Raw genomic sequence first — 21753 nt, 5'->3', positions numbered from 1 at the left:
GTGTCTAATAAAACCGCTGTAACGTCAGAGGTAATGTTGATTAATTAATGGTTTTCTTTCGTTTTTGATGTACTGCAGAATATTTTTATAAAATCCCAGGCCAGGAAAATCACCTTCATGTTTTTCTGTGTTTTATCTTCAGCTACTTTGACACAAAGGCATCTGCTGTGATGCTCACACCTTGGATAAAGTCTTGCGAGTGTCAGCTTCCTTTTTATAGATACAAAAATATGTAAATGTTCTGATCTGAATTATACTTCTGACTGTCAAAATTTCCCAGATTTAAATCGAATCGAATCGAATTAAATCGAATCGTGGATCGAATCGATTTGGGACCTTGTGAATCGGAATTGAATCGATTCTAGAAATCAGTGACGATACCCAGCCCTAATTGTTTTGGACCCAATGACACACAAAAACTGAAATTGTATTTTGTTGGTTTGTACAGATCTGAGCTCACGGCACAAGTGGTCAGTTTAAAGAATGGCTGGTTCAGCTCCGTGGCTCTGGCTGGTCAAAGCCGGACCTTAACAAAGGAACAGCTGCACCAATGGAGAATCTACAAGAATGGTTTGAAACATCTGTGGAAGTTGTTGAGGGACGCTGACTCTTTGCTGCCCCCAACTGGACGCTTTCTCTGTGCAGTGGATCAGCTGCAGAACTGTGTCGATGATTACCAGGTCAGTATAAAAATGTATTTTACAATGCAGTGAGAAATTTTTTTTGTTTTTTTCTATATAAAGTCTGACCATGAAGTTTAAGTAATCCACCCATAAAAATGTGGGGAGATTTGCTACGTTCATGAAGATTTCACAGTTCTCAAACCCACAGACACTGAATCAGGGCATGCGTGTTACCAGGAGAACGCTCATTGTTATTTTTTACGAGATTGTGCACTAGAAATTCCTCCTATGGCTGCGGGAGTACATCAGCAAAAGACATGTCTGAATGGCAATCCATACCATTGTGTGACAGCATGCAAAAGTTGTTGTTGTTTGCCTAAACCAACACAATCTTTGCTGATGAACCAGCCGTACTCACCAGGCTTAGCTCATTTGTCTATGTGTTCAAAACCAGAATCAACAGAGACAATTCAATTCAGTTAACCTCAGTGTTATTTTATATAGTTGCCTCAAGGCGCTTTGTATTGTAAAGTAAAGACCCTGCAATGATACAGAGAAAACCCCAACAATCAAATGACCCCCTGTAAGCAAGCACTTTGGCAACAGTGGGAAGAAAAAAATGATCTTTTAACAGGAAGAAACCTCCAACAAAACTAGGCTCAGGGAGGGGCGGCCGTCTTCTGTGACCAGTTGGGGGTCACAGCAGACGTGACAGCCATGCTGTGGAAGAGAGGAACGAAGGAAAAGGGGACAGAAAGGGACTTCAATCTAGAGCAGCTGAAGTCCCAGAGATGCATGAGAAGAGGGCTTTGAAAGGGAGATCAGTTATATTAACTTAACGTTTTAGGTTTTTAATGTTTTTACTCAAAAGTTTCACCCTAAAGACTATTTCTCCCCACATTTTTTCAAAGTGTATCACAGAGTCTCTGGATCAGCACTCCACTGTGTACACCCAGACACTGAAGGCTGGAAAACATCTGTGTGAAACAATGAAGGACTCAGAGTGTTACAGTCGACTGCAGTCAGAGTTTCAGGCCATAGATGAAGCCTGGCAACGAACCACATCACTACTGAGGGAAAGAAGAGACATGCTTTACACCACTGTTGAGGTAACATGCCTGTGTTTAATTTTTAGCATTTTTATGCTATATCTGAATCATCAGTTATTTAAAAGTGTACGAGTAAAATCCATATCCGAATCTCACTGTTTTGATTAATAGTCAAAAGACTTTATACAGTTCAGAAAGACCCAAGAAACCCAAAGCTGAAAATTCAGAAAACATAGAGGTCAATTTGCCATAATTTCCTGGGAATTCACTACCATCAGGGAACTGCAGGAGACAGATTCATGTGTCACTTTTAACAAAAAAAAGCCCACCCGCGTGAAAGGTTTTTATCAATCATTAACAATAAAGAATAAGTTGAACTTTGGTGAAATAAAGGTCAGCACAGCAAACTCCTTCCCATTGGTTTTCACTGCATGAATCATATTCATTCAGCTTAGTTTTACTCCATAGCCTCACCAGGAGGGCCCAACCCACAGATTTATAGCCGCTGACAGAGCAAGTCGTTCTCATTCACTTGGATCATTTCTCGCTGTTCTGTCAAAGACATTCGCCAGTTTTATGCACAAGGTGTCCTTTGGTGGCTGAGCTTGATATACTGGATTGTGGCACCCAACACATCATACCCAACATGTTAATACAGCATGAACTGCTGTATTTGATTTAAACTAATCAAGCCTAACCCAAAGGATCAAATGAAAGTATCAGGAAGTAAAATTTAAAAAAATAAATAACAAACAACAAAAATGAGTGCGTTTTATTACCACACTCCTAACATACACTTGTAGCTCTCTAAAATAGAACAAGTATTGCCTCAACTGTTGTATCAAGGCTCCAACACCAAAGGAAATATTTTGCATAACATGGAAAGATGTAGGTGAGAAAGAAAATCTACACATATAAAAGGCAAGATAAACATTTACCATCCACTCTCCAGCTTAATCAAGAGACAGCATATTAGGTTTTACCTTAAAACTGCATTTATATCACTGCCTGATATGTTTTGAGTATTTAGAAAACTGCACCTTCAGGAAAATCAAGAAAAAGAGTGTGTCTGTGCACTAACAAAGGAGTAGGAGGTGTCTGCTTTGCATGACCCATATCTAGGACCTGATCCCAACCAACCCATACATACACACACGCACACACACTCAGGCTGGTGTGTTGCCCTGGCACTGAGCTCCTGCCAAGAGGGATCAAAGAGCGACTCAAATCTCTCCATGATCCACATCCAGAGACAGCTGGTTGCCAGTGTCTGCCCCTTTCATTCCTTCAGTGCTTTACTGTAAGACCTAGACAGACCAGACATCGAACAAAATACCACCCTAATCTTATATTACAAGTAATACCTTTAAAAATACAGATACATGAGCACACCCTTTCATTATTTTTCGTCAAGTCCTGCTAAGCGTGCTTGCTCTCTGACGATTAGAATATTCAGACCCTAACATTTGTGTTGGGTGAGCTGTGTTAATTATGACATCTGACTGGTTTCGTGACCAGAGAGAGGTCAGGCAAAGTTGTGTTAACCCCTTTAAGCTCAACAGGATCCAACCCGGACAAGGGAAATCCCTCTGAACAGCGTTTTAAAGGTCAGATCACACATAGATTGATAGAAAAACAGAATTGACTACTGCAGACATCATACAGAATAATATATTACATTTTTAAGGACCCAAAGAGCTATGGTTTTGTAACATTTAAAAAAAAAATTTTCACTCAGGATTTATCACAGCATCTGAAAGCTTGACTGTTAAAAAACTAAGAACACTGATGACATTCTGAGTTTTTTCCTTTTATGAGGTTCATTAAATTTATTTTTGGAAGGCACATTTGGTGTCTGATAATTTAACATGTTAAAGCTGTCCCTGTCTTCTCTGAGGCATTTTATTGATGTGTTTTCAAGCACACTCCAGAGATCTCTGACCGCTCTGTGTCACGCTGCTTGTCTAGATGTGGTCTCGGTGTCAGGATGGAATCAGCAACATCGTGTCTGAAATGCACGAGTTAAAGATGAAACAACAGACGTGTGAAAGACCGGAGGACTCCGCTCTTATCCAGGTGATTTAATATAATATTGTAAAGGATGTGTTTTCATGTGTTTGTGAATGTATGAAAAGTAGAGGGATATAAATTGTAGAAAACTGCTGCGGGTATTTCAGAGCTCCACTTTTCTAACAGTGGAGTGAAAATACATTTCATAACATACTGTTTAAGAAATGAAGGCAATTTTTGATAATAAAATGAGCTGCTATGCTGTATGATTTCCAGACATAATAGAACCCTTTGTACTCAGTTGTGCATATGAAATCTACCTCTATTCATCAAAGCAGTTAAAGAGCTTTTAAGCTTTATTATAGTTTTATTGCAATCAGCCTGCACAAAGTTTCAACAGTAATGCAACTCCATATATAATACATGCGCATGTTTGCTACTTTTCCAAAGCATTAAATTATCTAGAAAACACACAGTCTGTAATTTACAAGTGTATCAAGATCAAATATGTAGAAATATGGCCTTTGGTTCTGTCAGTGCAGAGAAGATTAACTCTGTTTAGATTCAATTTAGATTTTAATGCATGAAAATACATTTAAATTTGTGCTTTAATATATCAAGGACTATCAAGGGTTTCACTTGCATTCCTGATAATAGGGTTTTCACATTTTAGTACTGCGGCTTCTTTCGCCAAGGACAGTCACCTTCTCTGCTTCGGAAACAGTCTTTGAAAAACTCTTTGTCTTAACAGAGTAGGACCTCGTTCTCTGCAAATTAATTCTCAGAATCAGATCCACATGCTGCAGAAAAACAGGTACTGAGGGTTGCCAGCAGTGGACATTGTGTAATTTACTGAAATAATATACTTACTAAAAAGGAACAGAAGAACAGAAACTGTTTTGTCATTGCTGTGACACTGAACATTTGACATCTCTCTATGTATGCCATTGGCACCTATATGACAGTAACCTATCATTTAAATCCCAATAAATCATTTGCAGTTTTCTGGACTGGTCTGAAAACTAGCCAGTTTCTGAACACTTCAATTTCATCAGTAGCTACCCCCATCCCACCAGAGAACCCCTGAGTTTACCCCCACCCCTCCTTTATTTAATATCCCCATGCTTTCACTCCCCTCCCCCTTTCTACCCCTCCTACCCTCCCCCTGTCCCGTCCACATCCTTTTAATCTGGACGGTCAGAGCGAAAAGAGAGAAGCGTGTTCACACACAACTTGTACATGGCTATCTGACCGGGTGCTCAAGTGTGCATGCTTGTGTGTGTTATGCAGGAGACTGAGCTCTCTCTGCAGCATTTGGCTATCGGATTGAAGGAACTGGCCAACATGAAGACGGACCTGTCCCAGTATGTCACGGCCAGTGACTCGGCTCTGCTGGAGAAGCAGCTGGAGCAACTCCACAGTCAGTGGGAAGAGCTGTGTATGAAGGTGAGAACTGACAGAGAAGTTTATATGTAAACAGAGAGTGGGGGGACTGTGTGTCTTAGGGACTGCAGATGAAACAGGTAAGAGAGAGAAAGAGAGGTTGGGGAGAGAAGGAGGGAAAAGTTGCTACCAGCTGTGTTTTGGCGGTGACCAGCAGCACAAAGCCTTACACCACACACAGAGACACGCACACAAACACACACAGACACTTACACTCATTTGTGTGAGAAAAGAGCCAGCATGCGCAGGTTCATGGAGGGAAAACTGCATCTGTCTCCTTTTCAGCAATTTGCCTCCCTGCAAGCCAAATGACTTGTTTGTTAATATTTCCTCTGTAGTTTGGTGAATCTCACAGGTTGTTTTTAGATTGTATCCAGCAGAGCTTGTTCTGCTCGTATCAGCCAAGTAAAGAGAAGTCTTTTTAAAGTGAGAGCTTGAAAAAGTCAGGCTACCACGAGCAGTCACATGAAGCTGTCTAAAACAACAGGGGGTTAATTCTGTAACTACATTATTGCAGAAAGTAGCTCCGCTGTATACACACAGGCTCAAATTCCTGCGACTAAGTCTTTCGGCTTAGGCACAAAATCACTCTTTTTCTTGAGAAACACACAGTTATGACAAGCTCTATACATTTTTGTCAGGGATTATGGTTTAATTTATGCTCATGCTAATAGAGTCCCCAATTATAGTCCACCTGCCCCTGTCTTGGCAGGAGTTACTGGGTTTCACGGTTATAGCAACAGCAGCCAGGAATGCATTGTGTGTGTAGTACTCTTGTTTTCTGTATGCAAACTGAAGTAGTTAACCTTAACTTTGCACAATACCATCATGTAATTGCCTGAAAGCCATCTGATTTCTTCCAGTAAAGACCACTCACTCACAGTTAGGTGTGTGTGATTTTTGTACTGAATCGTTTTTGTTAGTTTGATATAGAAAAGTCTAGACAGTAGTCTTAAAACGAATTTTTGTTAGTTTCAGCTGATAGATCACACCAAACATTTTTAATCCGTATTCATCCCTGACTTGGCCGGGGGGCGTGGATCTGAGCCACTGCAGTTTCCTCTGCATAGTTAACAGGTGGTAGGTGGGGGAAGCCACCGGAATGGGTCTGATGAGCAGATGGCTCGGCTGGGCTAAGGGGGATTCAAGGGACTGGATCTATTGTTCCAGGGAAGCACTAAGTCCTCACAGGGTGACCGCGGCTCACAATGCACCCTAAATTCTCCTCCATTCCGATGCCAGTTCATTAAAACCAAAGCGGGGCTCATTTTAAAATAAAAGTGTCACTGAGCAATAAACTATGGCTGATGTAACATGCCCCATGGGCATGCTAAGCCCTTTAGCTTCAAAAAGATTATCACCCCCCGCAGCAATGAAATGGGGTGTTTTCATGGTATTAAGCTGTCATTAGGTAAATGGACCTTGTTAATTTCATCAAATATCAAGACTCTCCTGGGGATTTTTCTCAATTCAGTTGATTACTGATGAAATGCTATTTAACTGTAGCAAGAGAACATTTTTGCCACGTTTTAATCTTTAATACCATGTAATCACACATTTTTATGCTTTGGGGCTTTTGAAGTGCCCTACAAATTTCATCAGTTATACACCCAGTTGCACCAAGTTCAACCACACAAATGCTTTTTTGTGCACTATATTTGGGTCAGACTGTTTCTTGGATGCATACCAAGGGGAGTCAAAACAATTAACCCTGTTTCAGACTGGACTGACAGTCATAAAGAGGTTCGTCACCACTCTTTTTGTTGTTTCCTGCAAGTCGACAGTAAATTTGCCAACGAAAGTACCACGTTTACAACTATAGATGATTTTTCTCTCCATGATCTGCTTGTTAATTGTAACAAAACATTGTAAAAGATCTTGGAAAGTTTTAGTTAGAGAACCAGTAGATGTGCTCTGCACCATAGCACTTTGTAACTGCCAGCACTGAAGATTTATTAGAGTGAATTATTTTAGCGGGGCTTTATATATTGTAGCAGTATACCCAATGTGCAAACATAGCATGGTGATTATCTGAGAATAGGTAGTTCACACTTGTAATCTTTAACTTATAGCACTGCTTAAACACCACTTTTATTGCTTTGACTCTTCTTAGGTGTCATCGCGCAAGCAGGAAATCGCAGATCGTCTCAATGCGTGGACCATCTTCAATGACAAAAACAAGGAGTTCTGTGATTGGCTGACTCAGATGGAGCACAAAGTGTGCCACCGGGGAGAGCTGAGCATCAAAGAAATGGTGGAGAAACTAAAGAAGGTACGAGGCGTTGCCCAACACTAGAGTTTCACAGACAATAATCACCTCAATCAACAAAGGGATTGTTTATGGGTATTATTTTGACATTACTTTGAGGAAGTGTGTGTTCCAACAACTAGTTCATGAACTAAGGCATTCATATAAGCTCTATTTTAAGTCCATATATGAACTACATGTGCTGTGTTTATAACAGATGGTGGCCTAGAATTGATGATCTATAGGCCTTTTGTTTTTTCACAACAGTTGTCCTTCCTGTCTCAAGATGAAGTATGATTTCAGTTATTTTAGAGGTTGTGTTTTTTTGCTTGTAGATGACCGGAGAAAATTGGAGCCCCTTGTCAGTACTTTTTATTAAGATAGTAGCTAAAGAAAATACTTTCTGGTAAAAAACCCAGTGCTTAAGGGAATGGAAATGGGCAGGTTGAATGACTATAACTCATCCATTTTATGGCTTTGCACTAAAACTTGATTAGGTGTGAACTTTTTCCCGATGAAGAAAAAACAGACAACATTTGGCTAATTGCCCTGTATCGTTAATCATGAGTTTTGATGTGGTTTGAGAACCACTGGAATAGTTTCCAGGTTTTCCAAGGTTACTTGCTGTTTTAAGGACTAAATGTTCACAAAGGATATAATGTTCATATATCAGCATCGTTTCATGTTTCCTTACAGGACTGTATGGAGGAAATTAACTTGTTTAGTGAGAATAAAAGCCACCTGAAACAGCTGGGAGAGCAGCTGCTCTTAGCCAGCGACGAGGCCAAGCAGGCACAGGTCCACGAGTCGCTGCAGGAAGTCAACCAGCGCTGGCACAACCTCTTCCACCAAATCGAAGCCAGGTGAGAGCAACCACAGCCGCCACAGAAGCTGCATGGTGTGACCTGCTAACAAAAGTGTTTATTTATGCCAGTTAAACACTTTGCAAAAGGCACTTAAGAAAGCAAATTGTGTATATACAGTGTGGCTCCCCATTCAGGAAGCACCTTTCAAAGACTAAAGGTAAAGTTATGGTAAGAATAAAAGATGAAGTGTGTATTTGTGCATGTGGCCAATGGTTTATAGAAGATTCAGGTTTATTGTGTACAGAACCAGCAATTCACATCATTATCCCCCCACCGAGCACTTTTCACATCAAACCTGCTCAGCAGTAAAAGGCATAATTAAGGACCAAAAAGGCTGTAATTAAACAGCAGCTCTTCTGGGTATCCATCCACCTGCTGCTGCGTTAGCTATGCTCTGCAGCTGTCAGGAATACATGGCCTCCAATGTTCAGACTGCAGAGGTTAAGCCTCTGTGTTTGTAAACTGTTACTGCCCCCCCTGACCCCTTAAAAACAGATGGACAGTCCTGTGGAAGAGCAGGAGATACAGACTCCTCTTTTTGCACTGCTGTTTAGCCCCTCCACCTCTATCATGAAAAAAATTGGCTGCGCCTAGCCTCAGACGGGAGCATATGTCCACTCTGAACCCCCCCACCCCACCCCCACCCCGTAGCCTGTCACTGGGATAACTATTGAAGGTGGGTGGGTGGGAGGGAGGCATATGTCGGTATGTATTAATTGCTGATTTTCAAATTGAGGCCCTCTCAAAAGACCCAGTGAGCAGATTTAAGCTGGCTTGACCACATGTAGACAAGATGGGAGCCAAGAATTCTTGATGGAGAAGAGTTTCTCTGCCATCCTGTAGTCTGCCAATAGATGAACTACACTATCTCTGTTTTTTTAACTGTCTGCCTCTGCTAGAAACATGGCATGCACTTTTTAACCCCAGAACAGTCAGCCAACGTGTGCTAGTGAACTTAACCGAGCAAAGTCCTGGAGCCTAAATTAATTTAGATGCTTCTAATAGAAATAAAGTGTGAAACTATGAGGTTTCTTTATACACTTCTGTATGTAAATTGTAGAAGTGAAAATTCTGCACGAATGAGGAGCATTCATGCTCCTTATCTATGTTTTATTTTCAATAGCTAGTAGGCATGATTTAAATAGTCGTGTTTGTAGCTAAATCTTTAGTTCAGGGAATAATTATCTAAAAACATCATACTGGATTAAACAAGTACTGTAAGAACAGTAGATGCCTTTTGGAGGTCAGTGTCTGGCTAACTTTGAGCCCTCCTGTGGTCAGCTGTACTTTATAGCCATGCATCCTCTCTTATCCTCCAGCTCCTTTCTGCTTCATTTTCTCTATCCATTCTCTTCGTGTCCTTTTCCTGAGCGAGTGCCTCTGACCGGGTTTTGTTTCTTTGTTTGGCCTCGGCGTGAAGCTGCTGGCCTTTGTTAGCCTGTCAGAGGTGCAGAAGGAGTGAATGGGAGAAAGAGACTGGTTAGTGGACCGAGTTGGTTGCATCTGCAAAGTGGAAGAATGTGTTTCTGAACAGAATTTATACTGACTGTATTAAGCCACAGTAGTTTCTCATATAAACGATCAAAATATACATTAATGTTTTGACTGAAGCTGGGAAAATGTTTGAGTTTGGGTTTTTTCTTTTTCTTTTTAATTTTCCATTTTAATCCATTCAGTAAGTGTGTCTATTTAATAATGTGCTTTTTAATAAAACAGTAAATTTGACATGACTAATTATATTTTAGCATTGAAAATATTATTTTGATTATAGGGCTTGCTCATACTGATTCATTAACCTTTAGATAAACTAGAGAAAATATAAAGTTATTTTATATTTGCCTTAAACGTTACGTTGGTTGGCCCAATAATATCCATGTATTCCTCTTACTCCTTTATTAATTGACCAAACAAACTTGGCATAGAAGTACTAATGAAGGTCCTCACCCATGTCCAATGACAACATCATATTATCTAGCAACCACCTACAATGGGTTTCTATGAACCATTTGTAGGTCACTTTCATTTCTACTACTACTTTGATGTATTTCCAAATACTTAAAAAAAACTGTTTTTTAAAAAAGAGACAGTTTGTAAAATGTAAATAAAAATGAATTCATTGATTTGCAAACCTGATAATTTTAGTGAACCTCTGCTCTTTTTTTACCTAATCGTGTTACTGATCTGTCAGCAATTTAACTAATTAGTAACAAAATTTTCCTCCAGGTGTTTTTTCTTCTTCTTTTTGGCTCCACTTACATTTCCAGCCTTTTGTTGGCCACTTCCCAACTTTTTTGAGGCCTGTTGCTGCCATAACATTCTCTCCTCAAATGTTAAAATGTTTTATTTCAATATTTAGGATGTTTTCTACGGTCTGTTGTGAATACAATTTGGGTTTGACACAGCATCCCAACTTTTTCTTAACTAGGTTTTCAAAATATGCCGCTCGTTTACATTCTCACTTCTCCGTTATCTGTTGGGACCCTTTCATACATTCTTGAGGCAGACAATCACACTTGCAGCTGGTTTTTTAGTGCTTATTATTTCGGTGGAGAGCGTCTCCACTCTCACCCTTGACAGGCTCTGCTGGACCTCGTCAGCAGAGGAGGAAGGATCAAATGGGTAAATTAACTCAAACTCCCAAATGGGGCACACTTCAGGCTTTTAATGCTCAGAAGAGAGCTTTTATTGTTCCATACGTTGCTATGACACCAGTCACTGTGGCGCTCTATGTGTGTGTGTGTGTGTGTGTGTGTGTGTGTGTGTGGGTGTGTGTGTGTGGGTGTGTTCTTTCATACGGGTGTTAGTTGCCATGGTTACTTTAGAAGTTCTAGTAAGGATACCTGAGAAGGTTGAAGGCTAGTGAACTCCTTCTTTTTCTTCTTCATTCCTTCCTTCTTTGCTTCCTTCCTTCTTTACACTGTTAATGCTTAACCCTTGAAAAGCAGGACTATAAAATAATTGCCAGAAAAAGTCTAGAAATTCGCAATGGGAATGTTGAAACTCCTGATGAAATTTATAAATAAACAAATAAATATAAATGTGCATATATGAATTTTAGTTTCTATCATATTTGCTACATCAGGCATTTTTAAATGTATTTTATTTCCTAAAATGTATTGTGCAATTTATTTAAGATTTTTGGGGAAAAATAGTCCTGATGATGTAGAAGTCTCAAAAACTCTTAATAACTATGATACACTTAGCTTTAAAGGGTTAGCAATCATCAGTTTAGTACTTTGATTACTTTAACCCTCTAAGACCCGAACTCTTCCACGGCATGCATTTTTAATTTCTCTTTGATATTTGGGCTGATTGGGACCCGATGAATGTAAAAACAAAGAATTACCAGATTTTTTTTTTTTAACCTAATTTTTGTTTCTAAGAAAAATGAGAGCCACATGTGAGAATATTCGTTTAAAATTTTGATAGAACAGTGGCAGTATAATGTCCTCGTAAGTGGATATCAGGCCCTTGTAGAGCAAAATTGAGTATTTTGGTCTAAATAACCCAAAACGTGATGTCCACATACGCCAGGTCCTAGGAGGTTAATTATTCACATTTTTTTTTAATTTTGTAATTAGTTTGTTTACTGTAAGGTTTATTGTATTATATATCATTTTTTCTCCGTCTTTCTCTCATTCACTAGTTTTCTTTACCCTTATTTTCTCGTTCATATCCTTTTTTTCTTTCACTATTCTCTGTGGTCTTCTGTACTTTTTTGTATTCCCATCTTTTTATTCAATTTTATTTCTATTGGTTTTTGTTTTTTAAACTCAGGTGATTGTTCAGCAGTTTCATCACTTAATTTTAAACCTTAATAAGGGTTGAAACCCCCAGATTGTTATTTGTTAATATCAAATGAAGGCGTTCAAAGAGATTTTTTATCTTTTTTTTTTTTTACATTGATGTGGTTGTGTCCTTTCAGGGTGAAGAAGCTGAAGGAAACTCTGGTGACGATCCAGCAGTTGGATAAAAACATGAGTAACCTCCGCTCATGGCTTTCTCGCATCGAGGCCGAGCTGTCGAGACCCATCACCTACAGCGTCTGTCACGAACAGGAGATCCAAAGGAGGCTGGCAGAGCAGCAGGTGGACTTCACAACACCTTATGACATTATTATTATTATTATTAATGTCAAACAAGCAATTTGACATTTTTAATTTTTTCCCTTTTTTTTGTAAACCCTTTTTCTCTCTTTTTTGTTTGTTTTAAAGGTTCTTTTTCACTCCTTGCAACTCTTTGTCTGTTTATGATTAATAATTCATATCTGTCCTTTGTTTAATTTGGGGAGAGGTGGTCACATGCAGTGCCTCACTGTCCTCTGTCTGTGGACTGATGTTTAATAAATGAGGTTTGTAGCACAGTATGGACCAATGTGATACCTGTCCTTATGTCTGTCCAGGAGCTGCAGAGGGACATTGAGAAGCACACGGAGGGCGTAGCATCCGTGCTCAGTCTGTGCGATGTGTTGCTGCGGGATGAAGATGCTACTGGTGGCACTGAGGCGGAGAGCGACTCCTTGCAGGAGACCAGCCGCAGCCTGGACCAGCGCTGGAGGACCATCTGTGCTATGGCTCTGAATCGAAAGCTCAGGTACTGTAGGAGCTAAAGAACATACTGATGTTTAAACTTCTATGTCTGTTACTGTAATTTTCTGTACTGTCACAAATATAATAAATGAAATATGACAAAATATTAAACAAACTGGACCCAAATGTCGATTTGAAGCTCATGATTTTTAACACGGGGTCTTCTTTATGTTACTGTTCAACTGATGTCACGACACAGATTCTTTTCTAAATAATAATTCATGTTGATTAAAAGTTTTAGGTTAATGCTTTAGACGTACGCAGAGTCTGAACATTACAGAAACAAATATTCCATCACGATGTCTGCTCGCAGGATTGAGGAGACGTGGACACTCTGGTGTAAGTTTCTCAATGACTACTCCCGATTTGAGGATTGGCTCAAGATGGCTGAGCGAACCGCTGCCAACCCCAACTCAGCTGATGTCCTTTTTGCTGTCGCCAAAGAGGAGCTCAAGAAGTTTGAGGTCAGTTGTTGTGAGGTTAGCTTGATGAAGATTTGTTTCTGTTTGATCATCAGTAATCTTTATCAGTTTGAAGTCGGACGTTGCAACTCAAGGGATGAACCAGTGTTGTGTTTATGCAAAACAAAGTACCAATTTTAAATTGTGTCTTTAACCAAAAAGCTATTATTAAGGAAGGTAGACAAGGAGAAAAGGCTGAGGTATGCCAAATTACACAAGAACTGGAGTGAAAAACCGTGGCAACGCATTTGATGGAGTGATGAATCCAAATTTTAAGTGTATCAGTTCAAATCGTCGTGAGCATGAGCTGCCAATGCAGTAAAAGTAGACTTGGATAGAACACATAATAGAACCCTATCAGTCATAGATTGTCCTTGAGACACTGCAAGAATAGTTCAGGCTATATAAAAGTAAAGGTGGTCCCAAATATTGAATTTCAAGGTCATTAAAAGAATATAAACTCTGTCTTTGCCCTATATATTGTATTTCCATTGATGTTTGCACGTTTCAATAAATCTTAGATAAATGTTTTTCATTTTCTTAGAAAAATATAATAAAGAAATCGAGGATGTTTCAATTCTTCACACTGAGGAAATAAAGACACTGAATTGTCCATGCTTCCTCTCTCTTCTTCAGGGTTTCCAAAGGCAGGTTCATGAGCGACTGACCCAGCTGGAGCTGGTCAACAATCAGTACCGCCGGCTGGCCAGGGAAAACCGCACCGACCGAGCCAGCCAGCTCAAAGCAATGGTCCATGAAGGCAACCGGCGGTGGGATACACTGCACCGAAGAGTGGCCGCCATCCTCCGCAGGCTCAAGGTACAGAAACTTTTATTTTTGAAATCTCATTTTAGATTTCTTTTCAATTTATTTTAATTTCAGTCAGTTTTCAGAGTACATTTTCAGTTTTAGTTAAATTTTTGGTCCTAATATGGAGCTGGTGTTTGTCAGATTCACATAAAGGCCACTGACTCATTGAGTGTATTTTTGTTTTATTCTAATTTCAAAATCACAACATGATGCACGCAGGCAATGTTACTTTCTTTGTTTGACATTTAATTAATAGGCAAATTCGTTTGTGCGTCCTTACTGAAATTATAGTAACGCGACTGCTCGGTTGCAGCATTGTTCAGAACAGTTTGAAATAATAATTGTGTAATCAGTAAAGCTGTAAAAAGGCCCCCTGCTAATGTGTTGATCTATGAAACGGGCTGTTTCTCTTAATAAATGTCATAAATACATTTAATTCTGACGCCATGTGATTTCTCCTCGTTTTAAAAGTCAAATGTTTCCAGTTGTTTTTATAAAAGCTGAAATTGTCTTGTGTTGCACATTTTACTGTAAATCTCCGGCTTATTATTTTAAATTGACAAGTTGGCATTAATGTCAAGCTTTCACTAGAGGATGTAATGAACTGCTTTGCTTTCTTCTCTCACAGTATTTCACCAGTCAGAAGGAGGAATTTGAAGGGACCAGGGAAAGTTTGCTGGTGTGGCTGACCAACCTCGATCTGCAGCTCACCAACGTTGAGCACTTTTCAGAGAGCGATGTCCATCAGAAGATACGGCAGCTCAATGTGAGGCACAGCTCATGTACTGTACACACACAAAACCATGTCTCCTAGTGATTATAAGAATTGCATGTTAAGATGCTTAAGGTCTTGGCTTTAGCTATGGCAATATTTTGGAAAGAATTATTTGTTGAATGCTTTTACAGATATTATCAGAAGCTGCGTTTTGTTCCTTTGGGTTTAAAGGCTCAATCTCTGTCCACTCATTTATCCCTTCGTCTTCCTGCAGAGTTTCCAGAAAGAGATCACCCTGAACACTGAGCGCATTGATGGACTGATTGTGTTTGGAGAGGGCCTGATCCAGAAGAGCTCACCGCAGGATGCGGCGAAGATAGAGGAGGAGCTGGAGGAACTGCACTCCTACTGCCAGGAAGTTTTCAGGAGACTGGTCCGCTTCCATCAGCGCCTCAGCCAACCCCCTGTAAGCCTAGGCGCACACATTTTTCAGATTCCAGTCTAATTCAAGCAGATATAACAAAATGTCTAACATATTATAAATAAAAAAATATCCCTTATCATTTTATAGATTTTCCTTTGTATGACTTTTATACATGCATGCAGTTTTTTGTTCCATGTTTTTAAACCTATTTTAAATATCCAGCAGAATATTTTCCAGATATGTTCGTAGTTTTTGGCACCGATCCATACACACGTGTTTATTGCTTGATTCTATGCAATTTTTTCAAATTATGCATAACATGTGAGAGGCAGTTCTAAAACTAACAAGGACTTGGTGTGTGTTACCAGTGTAAGGACAGGTATGTATCATTCACACTTGGCTTGGTTTCTCTGTCCTAGATCACAGAAGAACCAGAGATCCCCTCTACCACCTTTTCCCTGGAATCAAGCTTGGAGCTGATTGGCCGACCGTGGCTTGGGCGTAGCTTTGGAAGCCTTCCAGCCACACCCACTCTCCTGCTGTCCTCACCCCTGGTGCGTTCAGGGCGGGAGACACCGGATTCACTGGCTTTGGAGTGGGACCACACCGTAGACGTAGGAGGGTCATCATCACATGAGGATGATGAGGAAGAGGAAGAGAACGAGGAAGAGGGAGCTTACTTCAGTGCGCTGTCAGGTATCTTTAAAGTCTGCCTCCAAGGGTGTCAAACATAAGGCCCGGGGGGCAGAACTGGCCCACCACAGGCTCCAATATTGGCCACTGGGAGGCAGCTGCTCTGATCACAGATAAAGACAACCCCATTTATACCAAAGCACCAAAATAAATAAGTAGTAGATAAATAACAGTGTTACAGTGTTATTTCTAACAATTTAACCCCAAAGAGTCGTGCTGACAGACATCCTGGGTCAGCCCAGACCTGTAAAATAAAAGTTAAAAAGGGAGTTAATAAGAGGTACAAAACATACAACTAACAAGTAACTCCTGCTATCATTCTGCATAATCACAAAGAGCCAAATCAAGTTCTAGAGACTGAGAGCAACTCAGCATTTAACTTGCATCGTTTTTGTGATGAGTCACTGTGTGAAACTTGCTTGACTAACTGCCAATGAAGACAAAGACGAAAGCCCAGCGCACATTTTTTAAAAACAGGGAAAATCTGCAGATGTCCTGAATAAATTAGAGAGGATAAACATGTACATTTCTGCCTTGACAGTTCAAACTCGGTAGTTTAGGCTGTGAGTTAAAAATCAGTAATCAGTATTATTATAAAAATGTCAGGTTGCTGAGATGTAAAGTTTTCTTTGTTTGGTTGTTTAGTTTTCACACCAGCTGAAAATGAATGTTATTCACTACCAAAAAACAACTGACTCATAAACCACAGCTCAGTCATAAGCATGGAGACAAACGATCCACAGCATCATCCATCGGAGCCCTAAAAAGCAGACCAATGTTCAATGTTGCAAAAAAGGAGGCAAGCAGACAAAGAAAGAAATCCAAAAGACCAAAAGACTTGGACAAGTTTGAGCCTTTTCCTCTCATTTTTCAGTTTTTAGTTTGGATTCTGGAAGAAAGGATGTCTTGTTTTAAAGAGATTTCTAGTCTGACCCCTCTCTCCTCGCAGAGGTGGAGTTGACTGAGACCCTGGAGGAATTTATCGAAGCCTCAGAGGCCCCGCTCGCCTCGTCACTGGGTAGGCTCAAGAGCATCTTCAGCACTCACCGCTCTGCTCTTCATGCCGAAATATTTCCAGAGAATAGCTTCCTGCTGCTCATGTATCACTTGGCATCCAAATGCTTGTTGTGCTGTCTCTTCCACTTGGATACTTTACTGGTTTAAGGAAAAAACACCTCGAGTGTCCTTTTCTTGTATATTTGTAATATAAATGCCCAAAGTCTCTACACTTCAAAGTCCTGGTCTGCTTATGATTGATTTATTTGAGGTCTTAATATTTTTTGCACTTTTAATGGGTTTATTTTTTTCTTCAGGAGATTTTTTATCGTTATCTGAATTTATGTCTTCCCTTTTTCTCTTTTACATCTTACTTTCAGCGGTCCAAACTTTGTTGTGTTAATTTCAGCCTCTTTCATTTCATCCTTTCATCCTCTTCCAACATCCTCTTTTATCTTTGTCTTTTTTTTATATTGCAATTCTCCAACACACTCACATTTGCCCACCTCACTGTCCTCCACTAGTTTCTAGAACTTTACAGTGCATGTAACACTAGGAGGTAGGAAAATGTTGTGCTGTGTCATCCATAACATTATTGTTATTTATCAATTTCCTTTGATAAATAACAATTCCTACCAGTCTATGCAGGTGTTTTCCAGTTGTGGCCTTGCCTACTTGGCTCTTTGTGCTGTAATCCCTCTTTTTACCGCTCAAACATGTGAAATAAGCACTGAGTAAACACCACCATGCAGATCTTTGATTTGTTGTTTGCAGGGTTATTTGTTTGTTTTTGCTCGAGTTACGTTCCAGATGTACTTAATTTAGTAGATCTGAATACATCTGATTCACTGTAGTTGAACCTCGAATGTTTGCTTGATCACACCAGACACATCAGCTAAAGAGACAGTAGTAAATGCCAGATGCAGATCTTACAGTGAATCAATCCAAAAACTCCCACAAAGGAAAGTTAAGACCAAATGGTTTCTTAGCAGAAAGCTGGTGTCCTGCAGTTAAAAGGAGACCTAATGCTTATTTCCAGCTCCCTTTTTTTTATTCTGCAGTTCCATTAAAATAGCATGTTTCCACTTTTTTTATTCCAAAGAGAAGTCTGAGAAAGACCTGAGCATTTTTGTGTGTGCATATTTGCAAATGAGCATCTAAAACTGTGAACATCCAACACTGAAAAATATGTCAAAATAGGTAAAAGATAATAAAAAATATTATAATAATATTGAGAATACAGTATATCTAAATGTAACATTACTGGAAAATACTGACAAAGACTCATTTTTTATTATTTTTGCATCTCAGCATCAAGCAGGTCGGTGGCTGTACAAGACTCTCCGAGATGGCAGGCACTGGGAGACAGAGAAACTGAGTCTGATACAGAGGGACACACTGAGGCCACACCCACTCTGACCAGTACCCCTCTAAAGCCGGGATATGTACGCTTCAAAAACTTCTCTCTAGTAGTTAAACTAATAATAGCTCACTCTTGGGAATGCATTTGAGACAAAATATGCAGACCGTGTGCTCCTCCAGATGTAATAACTTAAAGTGTGTTTGTTTTGTTTCCAGCTGAGTCTCATGTCTGAGTGCAGCAGGAGCATAGAGAGCATCAACAGAGTGTCGCTGATCCTGGATGACGTGGAGCAGCCGGAGGAGTTCGGTCTCATGGGACTGAGTGCCTCAGACAAACAGTCAGGTGAGCCTCAAAGATGCTGAACGCTTTGCAAAAATCAGCAACATCAGGTAAACTATAAACTGTATGTAAATGATGGATATAGTAGGCCATAGTAACCGTGACATCACACTGTTTTCAAAAGCAGGTTTGCGTTTTTGTTTTTTGTTTTTTAAATAATATTATTAGCACTCTTTGATGGCTGAGGGCTCATTCTGGGCTGTGCTAACTACATATTGTTGTACCATCCCGGAGGAGTTAAGCTACCTGTGTAACCTGTGTAGGGTCCAGGTATCACTTCATGTTACCAGTAGTGCAAAACTAGTGAAAAAACAGTCAGAAAAGTTGAGGAAGGAAAAATGTCAGTGGCTTCCAGCTGTAAAACCACTCCTGTTTTTGAAGGTTGCCTCATTGTTGCCCCTTCAGTGCAACTGAGGGTAATTTCATTAACACCGAAGCAGCGGAAACTGATCAGTATCACAGAAGTTTAATTGACTTGATACTATTTTCTCATTAAAAAGGGTTACTCAAATTTTTTTGAGCAGTGTGTTTACTACCATTTCTTAAGTGAGTCAGCAGTATCTTGTGGTCTCATTTCTTGTCGCTTCAATACTTGCCGTGTATTTTTCTGCTTCTAGTCACTTGAAGTTGCCAAATATCACTAAATGCTCTGTGGTGTCGAGTCATCACTTCATTGTCAATCACTTTCTGTGTAGACGCAGCATCAGTAAGCAATTGGACTAGAGCCATGCCCTGTATTGTATGCTGCTTCTTCTGCTATTTTATCCAGAGGTGTCCATAATTTATAAATAAGCTTGGTACTGTCTTCAGTAAGACCAAAATAGTGACATCATAAACCAAACACAGAAGCATTAGCGCATAAATCAAGTGAGCAGAAGGTTCATTTTCTCACGGAATACTATTGCTTCATTTTGAAACTGAATAGGTTGCCCCCTACTGGCTATTAGAAATAGTACTTCTTTTGCACTTCCACATCAGCTTTCCTTTTCAGCTACATCAATCTTTTTTATAAAGTCTCTAACTTGAAGAAATGCTTGAAAGTAGTTTAAAAAAAGAGGGAGGGGTTGGACAAGAGTCACTGAGTGGTGTTTAGTGCTTTAATATCAGTGCACGAACATTAGCTTAGACTGCAGAGCTTTGGCAGGAAACAATTATAAACATTGCAGCAGTTTAGCCAGTGAAAGCATTTTAAACCCAGACGTGCATCCAGAAAAAAGCAATGCAAGTTTGGTCTCTGTTTCCTCTGTTAACTGGCCCCTTTGCTGCTGTTTATTTCTGTGAGCTTGAGCATCTTCAGCATATGTTTACATTCAAAGATGTTCGTGTACTCTTAGGTGTGATTGAACGCTGGGAGTTGCTCAAGGCACGGTCCAGATGCAGTGAGCGTGACAGCTCTGAGGAGCCTCAGCAGCTCAGGTGTGATCTCGACAACATTACTTCCTGGTTAAAAAATGTGATCCCGGAGCTGGACCGCCTTCAGGAGCCTGACCCAGCAGCCTGTATTGAGGAGATGGAGGCCAGAGCTAAAGAACTAAAGGTAAGATTTAATACTAAACATAAAAAAGAGGAATTTGTTTTGATCATTAAAAAAAGCAAAAATAAAAAAATGGATGATTGCTTTTTTTTTTTTTTTTGCAGGAGATGCAGAAAGTGTTTACTCACTACAAGTCTATCATGCTGTCAGTCAACCTGCGAAGTGAGGAAGCTCCAGAAGCACAGGAGAGACTGACGAGTATGAACAGAGACTGGAGCAGAGCGTGTACTGGCCTCCAGCAGTGGGACCTCAGCCTGAGGAAGAAGCTCATGCAGTGCCAGGTAAGAGGAAATACCACAACAGACTATTAAAAAAAACTCGAGACTTGTTTTAAGACTTGAAAAATATTTTATTCACATCTTAAAACCTTTCTAAACTTAAGGATAACAGCAGTATTAACACTTTGATGAATGTTCACTGTTCAAACAAACTTTCACAAGTAACTGATTTTTGTGAAGTTGCAGAATCTTTGACAAGTGACAAGAAAAAAGTGACAAAACTATTTTCAACTTGAATTTTATTGATAACATTATTATTTCCCAATTTTAATAAATAATACTTAATTAAGATTAAGTATTATCTTAATTAAGTATTAAGTGTTATTGTGAATTATGCAGTGATAATTGTGTAATGACTTTCATGCAAATGCTGGTGCAAATAAAGTCACTGGCCACTTCATTAGTTACAGCTTGTTAGCACTGGGTTGGACCCTCTTTTGCCTCCAGAACCGCCCTGATTCATCATGACATAAATTCATCAAGGTGCTGGAAACATTCCTCAGAGGTTTTGCTCCATATTGACATGATGGCTTCACACATTTGCTGTAGATTTGTCGGCTTCACATCCCAAAGGTGCTCTCTTAGATTGAAATCTGGTGACTGTGGAGGTCAGTTTTGTACAGTTAACTCATTGACATGTTCACAAAAGCAGACTGAGATAATCTGAGCTTTGTGGCATGCTGGGTTATTGCTGAAAGCATAAATAAGTGAACATGGTCAGCAACAAGACTGAGGTTTCAAGACTCAAGAAACCAGCCTGTCTGGCACCGACAACCATGCAACATCACCATTCTTCCCCTTTCTGATGCCCTCTTTGAAATTTAGCAGGTTGTCTTGCTGCCATGTGATTGGCTCATTAGATTCTTGCGTTAATAATAAGTTGTACCTAATATAGTGGCTGGTGAGGTCTTGGTGAAGTTGGTGCATGTAAAGCATACAGTGTGCAAAGTATTAACCTCCTAGGACCTGGTGTCCACATATGTGGACATCACATTTTGGGTTGTTTAGACCAAAATACTCAATTTTGCTCTACAAGGGCCTGATATCCACTTACGAGGACATTATACTGCTACTGTTCTATCTACTGCTCTTATTTTTCTTAAAAACAAAAATGAGGTAAACAAAAATCTGGTAATTCTTTGTTTTTACATTCATCGGGCCCCAATCAGCCCAAGTATCAAAGAGAAATTAAAAATGCATGCCATGGAAGAGTTCGGGTCTTAGGAGGTTAAAGAGGAAAACTATTTTTGAAAAGCAGATGGCAAAAATGTTTTTTTCCTACCATAATTTGGAAGGGAAAAAAATCTAGTTG

At 39.8% G+C, this 21753-nt stretch overlaps 1 protein-coding gene across 1 annotated transcript in view; it reads left to right on the top strand.

The window, feature by feature from the left end:
- The window catches only part of syne2a (spectrin repeat containing, nuclear envelope 2a), an 87624-nt gene that overhangs the window by 64479 nt on the left and 1392 nt on the right, over positions 1–21753 (top strand). Inside the window, exons 92-109 of the mRNA XM_080882802.1 lie at positions 449–680; positions 1535–1732; positions 3641–3748; positions 4973–5128; positions 7239–7397; positions 8070–8236; positions 12165–12327; positions 12642–12832; positions 13142–13292; positions 13926–14108; positions 14728–14865; positions 15089–15280; positions 15658–15934; positions 16881–16949; positions 18239–18372; positions 18506–18632; positions 19964–20166; positions 20268–20444. Coding sequence (XP_080738928.1) covers positions 449–680; positions 1535–1732; positions 3641–3748; positions 4973–5128; positions 7239–7397; positions 8070–8236; positions 12165–12327; positions 12642–12832; positions 13142–13292; positions 13926–14108; positions 14728–14865; positions 15089–15280; positions 15658–15934; positions 16881–16949; positions 18239–18372; positions 18506–18632; positions 19964–20166; positions 20268–20444 — 3025 coding nt within the window. The remainder of the gene's footprint in view (positions 1–448; positions 681–1534; positions 1733–3640; positions 3749–4972; positions 5129–7238; positions 7398–8069; positions 8237–12164; positions 12328–12641; positions 12833–13141; positions 13293–13925; positions 14109–14727; positions 14866–15088; positions 15281–15657; positions 15935–16880; positions 16950–18238; positions 18373–18505; positions 18633–19963; positions 20167–20267; positions 20445–21753) is intronic.

Source organism: Rhamphochromis sp. 'chilingali' (assembly GCF_963969265.1).
Source record: "Rhamphochromis sp. 'chilingali' genome assembly, chromosome: 5".
NCBI classification, from domain to species: Eukaryota; Metazoa; Chordata; class Actinopteri; order Cichliformes; family Cichlidae; genus Rhamphochromis; species Rhamphochromis sp. 'chilingali'.
Note: the sequence above shows the minus strand (reverse complement) of the source record. Positions and strands in the feature narration are given on the sequence as shown.